This window comes from Camelus ferus, chromosome 25 (assembly GCF_009834535.1).
Source record: "Camelus ferus isolate YT-003-E chromosome 25, BCGSAC_Cfer_1.0, whole genome shotgun sequence".
Taxonomy (NCBI): domain Eukaryota; kingdom Metazoa; phylum Chordata; class Mammalia; order Artiodactyla; family Camelidae; genus Camelus; species Camelus ferus.
Window position 1 is genome coordinate 2,488,547 of NC_045720.1, and position 10,069 is coordinate 2,498,615.

At 58.0% G+C, this 10,069-nt stretch overlaps 1 protein-coding gene across 1 annotated transcript in view; it reads left to right on the forward strand.

Moving 5' to 3' along the window:
* SLC45A4 (solute carrier family 45 member 4) overlaps positions 1–8,998 on the forward strand; it is a 70,205-nt gene extending 61,207 nt beyond the window's left edge. Inside the window, exons 3-8 of the mRNA XM_032468124.1 lie at positions 422–610; positions 2,613–2,792; positions 3,319–4,352; positions 5,200–5,299; positions 5,745–5,956; positions 7,928–8,998. Coding sequence (XP_032324015.1) covers positions 422–610; positions 2,613–2,792; positions 3,319–4,352; positions 5,200–5,299; positions 5,745–5,956; positions 7,928–8,287 — 2,075 coding nt within the window. The 3' untranslated portion in view covers positions 8,288–8,998. The remainder of the gene's footprint in view (positions 1–421; positions 611–2,612; positions 2,793–3,318; positions 4,353–5,199; positions 5,300–5,744; positions 5,957–7,927) is intronic.
* Positions 8,999–10,069: the final 1,071 nt, after the last annotated feature.

Below are 10,069 nucleotides of genomic sequence, written 5' to 3' on the forward strand. Positions count from 1 at the left end.
GAAGGGGGCACAGTGCCTTGTGCCATGAAGCAGTCCCTGAGGCCTTGGTCAGCGCCAGCAGAATGAGAGGGTCTTGGCCTCGTGCCGCTGCCCCTGCGGCACCCGCTGCGTGCAGGCCTGGCACGGCGGCGCTCCCCACGTGTGCATGGCCAGCCTGAGCCCCGCTGGTTCCGGCGTGTGCTGTTCCATACGTTCTGTGCCCAGCTGCCATGGGCACCGCGGGCAGTTCCCGGGCCCCTCACTCTAAGGCCCAGGTGCTGGCCTTGGGCCACCTGACGCTTCCCAGGGGGCTTTGGTTGATTTCAAACACTCAGCCTTGCAGGGGGCACGTGTCCCCCAAGGAGTTTTGAACCACACGAGCGGGGTGGGTGGGTCTGCAGCACGCACACCGTGTGTGTAATGGCCCGCATGTGTGTTGCAGGCCTTCCGGAGCAGTACTACAGCCTCACCTGGTTCCTGAGCCCCATCCTGGGCCTCATCTTCACCCCCCTCATCGGCTCCGCGAGTGACCGGTGCACCCTGAGCTGGGGCCGCCGGCGGCCCTTCATCCTCGCGCTCTGCGTGGGCGTGCTCTTCGGAGTGGCCCTTTTCCTTAACGGCTCGGCCATAGGTGAGTGTCCTGCCCCCCGCCCGGGACAGCTCTCCCTCCGTGAGTTGTGCAGGCTTGCATCCTTTGGATGGGCCGGTCCTGGACGGGGCACGCCTGGCCGCGCCGAGCGGGGCCCCGCGTGGGAAAGCCGTGGGGACCTGTTCTCAGCGAGCGCTTCCTGTTGTGATCCGTTTGTTTTTAATGCGTATCTGACACCACGTCCTGTTTCCAGCATTATTTCAGAAATTATCTTTTCTTTTTTTTTCTCCTTTTCTTAGACTTGGTATTGAAAATGTCCAGACCTAATTTGATCTTGTTTTTGGTTTCACGTCCTCGTGGTTTGTTTTGTTTTGTTTTGTATTGTTTTCAATTAGAGCAACTGTATGTAGGAAAGAGCTTTTGTCTTGAGGGCACCCATCAAAACTGCTCAAAACAGAATCCTGTTTTCTGGCAACAATTTTTTGAGATGGAGGCTTAATCTGAGTTCTGACAGATGTGAGCATGTCCCACGTCTGTGTCAGTTCAGGTGGGGGTCACTGATGCTGGGAGGCTTGGGAAGGGGCCGCAGAGGAAACCTGTGCAGTGGGAGCCTCTCGGCCCCTCCGAGGCCTGCGCGGGGCCAGCGGGGCGAGCTTGCTCCCAGGCGTGGTGGGGGCGGCCAGGCAGCTGTGCCCCCTCCCCATCTGGATGTCTCTGGATCAGAAGTCCAGGGGGTGCTGCCCTTCTGGCACCTGCACACTCAGTTCAGAGGGAACGCCGTGGCTTTCTCAGGGACGTATCTGTAGGGTGGCCCCAGCCACTGTGGCCCAGAGGCATCAGCTTGGAGATCCAGCCTGCACTCTGGTGCCTGTCTCTTACTTTACCTGTGCTTCTCCTGGGCACTGTGGGGTCGAGGTGGCCAGCAGGGAGCCCCGGGTCAGAATGCCTTTCCTTCTTTCACACGGGGCCAGTCTGTCTGTGACCAGCCTTGTCTTCAGAGCCTGGGTCCCAAATGACGAGCCAGCTGCCTCCTCAGCTCCTCTGTGCAGAGTGTCCTCAGTTCACAGCAGTGAGTCCAGTAAACCAGCCTTAGCTCAGCTGTCAGGGGAGCAGGTTGGTGTCTGGGTTCAGGAGCAGACTCACCTGCAACAGGTGCGTAATTAATCGCTGCTCTTGTGTGCTTACGACCCCCTTGGGAGGACTCGTGCTAAAAGCGAGACCTTTGACCTCTCTTCAGAGCCGCACCCTGCTGGAGGGCAGGCCGTGCAGTGAACTAGCTCTAGCTCGACAGACTCCCAGGGGCAGGCGTGGGTGTGTTTCGGTGTCATTTCGCTTCTGCTCGAGGCTCTGCCGGCGTGTGACGCAGTGGCCGTCAGCCCGGCCGGGTGCCTTGGATGTGGTCTGGCCATGAGGCCTGGTCAGTGGTGGTCCTGGAAGCTTAATTCTTTGTAAAGTAAGTTGGAGAATGGACACATGCTCGCTGTGTAGCTCAGGAAGTCACGTTCAAGCAGAGTCTTCCTCTGAAACCACAGTGTATGGATAAGGAAGTGTCTCTCAGATGATCAGGAAAACCCATCATGTTCAGGAAGCACCAGCCAAACGACTTGCAGACCCTGGGCCAGCCCGCACCTAGGCTCCCTCTGGAGGCCCCTGCCCAGAGGAGCTGACTTTGACCTCTAATGCCGTGTGCACAGAGGTGTCGCGAGTGACCAGGTGTGTCTCAGGCCCCCTCCTCACTGACGCTGAGTCAGCGCTCCCAGCACAGCCCCTGGTGAAGGTTGGACAGGAAGGATCATTTCCCCATTTTCAGTTACAAAATGTAATGGTGAGTAAGGTCTTTGAGGTTCACCGAGCAGCTAAAATGAAGGGGGAGAAAAAGTTACCCTGGAAACAACAGAAACGGAAGAAACAAAGGTCAGCTTCTGTCTGGAGCGTCTGTGCCGAGGAGCACACCCTTCTGGCTGGGCGGAGGGTCGCCATCTTCCCGGGAGATCACAATGGCACTTGGGCGCTGAGATGGGACTGCTCCTCTGTGCCCTGTCAGGTCTGTCCCTCGGCGATGTCCCCAACCGGCAGCCCATTGGCATCATCCTCACGGTGCTGGGGGTGGTGGTCCTGGATTTCAGCGCCGACGCCACCGAGGGGCCCATCCGGGCCTACCTGCTGGACGTGGTGGACAGCGAGGAACAGGACATGGCCCTTAACATCCACGCCTTCTCTGCCGGTAAGTGTGCCCTCGCCTGGCCGTCTGAGGGTGGCGGGGTTGGGGAGGCTGCTCCCAAGGCCAGTGCCCCCGCGTCAGGGTGGCTTCCGTGACCCCTGCCTGTGGCTGCATCTCAGACCTCGGTGGGCAAGGCCGTGAGCGGGGACCCAAGCAGGCCCAAGTGATTGTGGTCTGGGGTGGGCGGACATGCTAGCCAGGTGGCCACAACCCAGGGCCCTGGCCGAGCAGCTTACACCTCCTTGAGGAATACGGACTCCGAGCTTGCAGGTGGCAGTTAATGCCGAGAGCAGACACGGAGCAGCTGCCGGTCCTCTGCCTCTGGTTTATTAGGTGAGAGTCCGTGGGGTCAGAGAACGCAGAGCCTCGGGGCAGCTGCAGTTGCTCTGTTGTCCTGCGGTTTTCTCACTCTGAGAGGTGGCCCCGGCCCCCGAGGGAGGGTTGGCCGCCCCTCCGGGCCAGTCTCCCTTCTCATGCATCGGTCATGACATGCATCGGTCATGACTGCTTTTCCCCTCCCATCCCACAGGCCTCGGCGGGGCCATCGGCTACGTGCTGGGGGGGCTGGACTGGACCCAGACCTTCCTGGGCACCTGGTTCCGGACACAGAACCAGGTGCTCTTCTTCTTCGCGGCCGTCATCTTCACGGTATCGGTGGCCCTGCACCTGTTCAGCATTGAGGAGGAGCAGCACAGCCCCCAGCAGGAGCGTGGCGTGGAGGTGGCCGACGCCACGGCCCCTGGCCCCCATGCCAGCATCCTGGACGGCGGCGCCCTATTCCCGGACGAGGTGCAGTCGGAGCACGAGCTGGCCCTGGACTACCTGGACGTGGGCATGGCGCGAAGCAAGAGCGACTCGGTGCTGCACGTGCCCGACGCCGCCCTGGACCTGGAGCCCGGGCTGCTCTTCCTGCAGGACATCGAGCCCTCCATCTTCCACGATGCCTCCTACCCCAGCACCCCCCGCAGCACCAGCCAGGAGCTCGCCAGGCCCAGGCCGGCCGGCCTGCCGCCACTGCTCAGGGAGCCCGCCAGGGAGGATGAGACCCTGCTCGAGAACCACCTCAGCGCAAGCGGGCTCCCCAACGGGGGCCACTCCCCCGCATGCGACGGCCTCGGCAGCTATGGCAGGGTGGGCATGAAGCCCTCGGCCACGTCCGGCTGCGCCAGGCGGCGAAGACACATGTTCCGCCGGCAGGCCTCCTGTACCTTCTCCTACTACGGCAAGATCGGGTCCCACCGCTACCGCTACCGGCGGGCCAACGCGGTGGTCCTGATCAAGCCCTCCCGCAGCATGAGCGACCTCTACGACCTGCAGAAGCGGCAGCGGCAGCGCTGCCGGCGCCGCAACCAGAGCGGGGCCACCACGTCCAGCGGGGACACGGAGAGCGAGGAGGGCGAGGGCGAGACCACCGTGCGGCTGCTCTGGTTGTCCATGCTGAAGATGCCCAAGGAGCTGGTGCGGCTCTGCCTCTGCCACCTGCTCACCTGGTTCTCTGTCATCGCGGAGGCCGTGTTCTACACCGACTTCATGGGCCAGGTCATCTTCGAGGGGGACCCCAAGGTCAGCGCCAGGGCCCCTAGTTCAGGCACTGGGAGGGGCGGGTGGCATTCACGGCCGGTGGTGAGGTCCAGACCAGAGGAGACCTGGGGGAGCCGGGCAGTGGCGGCAGCATGGTGGCCCAAGGCCTCCCCCATGGTGGCCTGGCCACCCACACCTCCCCCAGCCCAGCACCTGAGTCGGTGATCACGGGCCTTGCATGTCGGGCTGGGGCACGTGGCGGGCAGCCGGCCAGTGTGCACCCCTGCCAACGTGGTTAGGCATCACTGTGTGAGCCCGAGGGTGGGTGCACACCTGGAATGCATGAGAGCAGCAGGAAACCCCTGGGCTCTCGCAAGCACAGGCCATGGAGGAGCCGGGGAGGCACCACGCCAGCTCTCGCCCTGTTGACGCTGCCCCCGACCCAAGCCTCCATCTGTCGTTACTTGGGGCCGGGTCAGCTGGGTGCACCTGTGGCGTCCACTGGTTCACACCCGTGGCCGTATCGCCTGGGGTCGGGCCAGGAAGGCCGAGATGGCCGCGGCATAGGCTCAGGCCTCCCCTCTCCATGTGTTCCTATCTTCCCGGCCCGTCTGAGCTGCTGCATGTGGCCGCTGGGCTCTGAGAGGGCAGAGGCAGGAGCTGCAAGTCGGATCCACCCAGATACGGGGAAGGAGTGAAGCTGGGGGAGGAGGTGGCCGACGATCTGCCACAGATACTGACCTGGACCGCAGCTGCGTCTCCTCCACATGGTGTCACCACCTCTTAGAGTCACCAGCTGGCTTGCGGTCGAGGTTAAAATAACCTCCCTTGCCCAGAGGGTACAGTCTGGTGTCTCTGCCCCCTAACCCCAGTCTCATTTCTGCAACAGGCCCCATCCAACTCGACGGCTTGGCAGGCCTACAACGCAGGCGTGAAGATGGGCTGCTGGGGCCTGGTCATCTATGCGGCCACCGGTGCAATTTGCTCAGGTGAGTGGCCCCCAGTCAGGTGAGCCGCGCACCTGAACATGATTGGTGACTAGAAGGACTGATGGGCGTCCTGCTCTGTGGACAGCGGGCTGGGATTGGCTGGGGCCTTACTGCAGGTACAGCAGCATTGAGAACTGTCCATCCTCATCTTGAGGATAAGCCACCATTATCCAAGGGAGGCCCCGGGGAGCTGTGGGACAGGACCAGACTACGGTCTGGGACCAAGGGGGCTGCCTTCTCTCTGAGGTGCTGGAGCCCCTGGAAGCGGAGTGCAGGTATGTTGGGGGGTGGGGGCCGTTGTTGCAGCGTGGGCGGTGCGTGGTCTGGGTGGGGAAGAGGGGCGTTGCCTGTTCCCTAGCCAGGCTGAGCACCGTGGAAGTGGGCAGGGCGGGGGGAGGGAGGGGAGCCCATCCATCACTGTCCTGTGGCCGCGCTGTCTCTGCAGCCCTGCTCCAGAAGTACCTGGACAACTACGACCTGAGCATCAGGGTCATCTACGTGCTGGGGACACTGGGCTTCTCCGTGGGCACGGCCGTGATGGCCATGTTTGCCAACGTCTACGTGGCCATGATCATGATCAGCACCATGGGCATTGTCTCCATGAGCATCTCCTACTGCCCCTACGCCCTGCTCGGGCAGTACCATGACATCAAGGAGGTGTGTGGCCGGTGGGGCGGTGGGCGAGGCACTGGGGCACGAGGCCAGAGCCCAGATCGTACCTCCAGACCGGTCGTTAGATCTGTCTGGCTCCACAGCTCAGGCTGTTCTCCACACAGCCCTAGACAGAGCTCTGTACCTTCTGGGGGACATTCGAGACACAGACTGTCCCCTGGGTCTTCGGTTCTGAAATGGCCCCTGAGGAGCCTGTCCAAGGCACGGGATCCCTGGCCGTGAGGGTCTGCTTCTTAAGCTGCTGGCTCCCCTGGGCCACTGGCACCTGCCTGGAGGCTTCAGGTGCACCTCACAGGGCCGTGATTTGGGGAGGCTGCCTGGCCCTCGCGGTCCCCTCACAGGCCCCCAAGGGAGGGGAAGCTGTGGACCAACACTGTCCTGTCAAAGTGCAAGCCGCCTATGCAGGTCTACACTTCCAGCAGCCACAGCTGACAAACAAAAGGCAGGTGCAGTCAATTTTAATAGCTTTTAAAAAATTTAATTCAGTACATCTAAAACATCATTATTTCCACATGTACTCCAGTATAAAACACTGAGGTACTTTGCATTGTCACCAAGTCTGGGAAATTCAGTGTTTATTTCACACCCACAGCACCTTTTGTTTCAGGCCAGCCACTTTTCAAATGCAACGTAGACCGTGGCTTTCAAACTGAACATACAGACCCTCCAACAGGAAGGAAGAAGACACAGAAAAGCTCACAATTCTTTCTTCCTAAACCTGAATGATGTATATCGGCTTCTAACCTCTTATGCAAGATGAATTCACAGTGATTAGGTGCCTACCACATGCAAAACCAATGAAAGTCTTAAAGACAGCATTACTTTTTAAATAAACTTTCTAGTTGAAGTACAACATGACTACAGAAAAGTATACAAATTGTAAACAAACAGCTCGATGGATTTCCAGGAGGGAGAACACACTTGTAGAACGAGCCAGACCGAGGAGTGGAGCTTGCAGACAGTCACGGTACTGGTTTCTAACACATGGTTGGTCTTGCGGATTCTGAACTTTGTAGACCAGACAGTCTGCTGCCTTCGCCTCACCTTGTGTCCGGGATTCCCACCTGCGCTTGCACGACATGGTCGTGGTCCCTCCTTCCCTCCTGTGTTCCACCCCCTGGCCACAGCTCATCCGCCACCCTGCTGTGGGCGGCATCGGGGTTCTCCTGGGCAGGGTTATCGCTGGTGCTGCTGCACGGAACATCCTTGCCCATGTCTTATCCTGCACCTGCACCCTCTGCCTGCAGTCTTCCTGGGCTGAATTTCATGTATGTGGTTTAAGGTGGAAGATCAGAACTTTACGGCTTCCCCAGGTCTGGGTGGCCATGTTGCCCAGCGTCCCCACCTGCACTGCCACACTGTCTTTGTCAGGAGTCACACGTCCATCTGGGGGAGTCTGGGGGCATGTCTGTATTCTCCTCCATAGGTCAGTCTGTCCCAGAGATGCCACACCGTTTTAAGTAGTTTTATAGTAAGACTGGAAACCTGGCGGTGTAAGTTGAAATTTCAGCTCAGTTCTTCTTCAAGACTTGACCATTTCCTTTTCATTTAAATGTTAAAGTTAAGTTCTGGGCTTTTTTTTATTGGAAATACATCAATCAAATACATCAATTTGGAGACACTTAAAACTTTGTAGTCTTGACCCTTTCTATCCGTAAATAGGTATATGGTATAATCTGTTAATCCTCGTAGCATATCTATACATTTTTCTGGACTTTGCGTACACAATCACATCATCCATGTATAATGAATTTTATTTCTTTCTTTCCAATTCTTAATACATTTTATTTATTTTCCTTGCCTTATTGCAATGGCCTCCAATACTATATTCAGTATAAGTGGGACAGGTCGGGGAGACAGGTGCGTGGTCGCCAAGCAGCTGAGGGGAAGGCGGGTTTTGTTCCGAGGTTTCTGGGTGCAGCGCCATCCCTCATGCCGTGTCCTCCTCTCTTGCAGTACGTCCACCACAGCCCCGGGAACTCCAGGCGCGGCTTCGGCATCGACTGCGCTATCCTTTCCTGCCAGGTCTACATCTCCCAGATCCTGGTGGCCTCCGCCCTCGGTGGCGTGGTCGACGCTGTTGGGACCGTGCGTGTCATCCCCATGGTGGCCTCCGTGGGCTCTTTCCTGGGCTTCCTGACGGCCACCTTCCTGGTCATCTACCCAGAGGTGTCTGAAGAGGCCAAGGAAGAGCAGAAGGGCCTGTCTTCCCAGGCTCTGGGCGAAGGCGGGAGCAGCAGCGAGAAGCCCACCGTCCTCCGGCTATCCCGGAAGGAGGGCCCGCAGGGGCCCGTGGAGACCGAGTCCATGGTCTGAGCCTCCTGCACACACGTTCCAGGGCGGCGGGAGGCAGGGAGGGCGGCCCTCCGGGCGGGCTGGCTGCCGTGGCCTCGTGGCAGCGCGGACCAGAGCCCCTTCACAAAGCGGAGTGGAGACTCAGTAGTTGTAGGGTAGGTTTGAGCCACTAGGCAAAAATACCACGTTAATTATTTTTCCACAATTAAAAAAATCATTTAAAATCTTTTTTTTAATCGAAAAAATCTTTTAATTTCAACTCTATCTTTTATTCTGCATGTTTTAAAATTGTAAACCAGGTTTACAATATAGACTGTAAGTGATTTAGAAACAAAAGATAAGATTTTTGCATTTCTAAAGTCATAACTGAAAACAAAAAAGATCTGATGCCCTGTGCTATATCCTGTCTGAATACTTCAGATAGCAGCGCGGCAGTCAGTGGCTAAAACATTTCTATCAAAGTCTTTCCCTGTGGATGCCTGCAGGTATGTGGACGTTCTGTCACATCTCGTCACACTTTGCTGGTGCTGCAGCTACTGGAGAGTATTTTTCTCTATGATTATTTTAGAAAAAAAAGATTTTTTTTCCCCAAAACTATGGCTTTCTTAGAAGAACAGCATCTCCTTTTTCTTCCTCCGAGTCTGACGCATTGTGCCTGGGCAGCCTGTTCTTGGTCCGCGGGCAGTGGTAGCGGCCAACACCAAAGCTGGGAGGAGGCAGGGCCCCCGGGACCCCACGTGCGCAGGACGGCCCGCCCGCAGGCTGGGATGGGACGCCGCCGGGGGCTGCTGTGTCGGCCCTCCGGCCCCGTCGTCTTTGTCCGAAGCCCCCCGAAGAAACTGTGACTCCTTCATTGCACTTTGATTCATCTTTAAACCATTTGTTGGGGAAATCATGAGGGCAGAGCCGCAGGGGCGCTCCACGCTTTTCTGACCTCTGGGCCTGCTCGCCCCGCTTTGCTGCCGGAATCAGAACTGCCGCGGTGTGAAGAAAGCGTCTCTCTGGGACAGAAGGCAGGTCCGCCCCATGCGGTGTGCCTGGTGTCAGCGCAGAATCGGACTCCGGGGGAAGCATGGCCATCACGTGCCACAGCTGTTTGGAAATGCTTTTCAAACCACAATCTCTTTCTAACTCAGCGGTTTCTGCTTTTCTAACTTGGAACGGTCAGTCTAGGTTTACTGATCTCAGGAGAAAGGGAGGCCTCCCGCACGTCGCCAGATCAAGTGAGACACCTGCAGTGATTCGCCGCCTCAAGGTGAAGTTTTTAAAATAAAAGTGCTGTAAAGTGCATGAGAATCATGCTGCAGTATGATCCTTCTAAAGCAGATACATATACTATATATATATATTTCAAGATGAAACTAAGCAGTTTTTAAATAAACTACTTGAATTTTCTGTGTATTGAAAGGAGCCGCCGTGTTGCGTGCACTTGGCCGGCTCTGGTCTCACCCTGTCTCTCAGTCGCTGGCGTCACCTTGTAGGTTGTGGCTCGTGTCGGAGCAGCAGCAGCAGCACCTGTCCACGTCGGGTGCTCCTGTCCACATCGGATGCGCCCTCTGGCCTCAGGTCGTCCCTCGAAGCCCAGCGTCACAGAGAACCAGCTGGAAGGCGTGAGCATTTTTGATGTGCGTCGCAGCCGGAGAACGAACGGCCTTGTCAATCTTATACTTGGACAGGAAAGCCCTTCCCACTCCTGAAGGCCCTGTCGGTGTTCCCTGACCCCCAATGGCCGCCCGCCATGCACCCTCCACCTCCTCCGCCCAGCTGGCGCCCTGGCAGGTCACTTATATGCAATTTGATCCC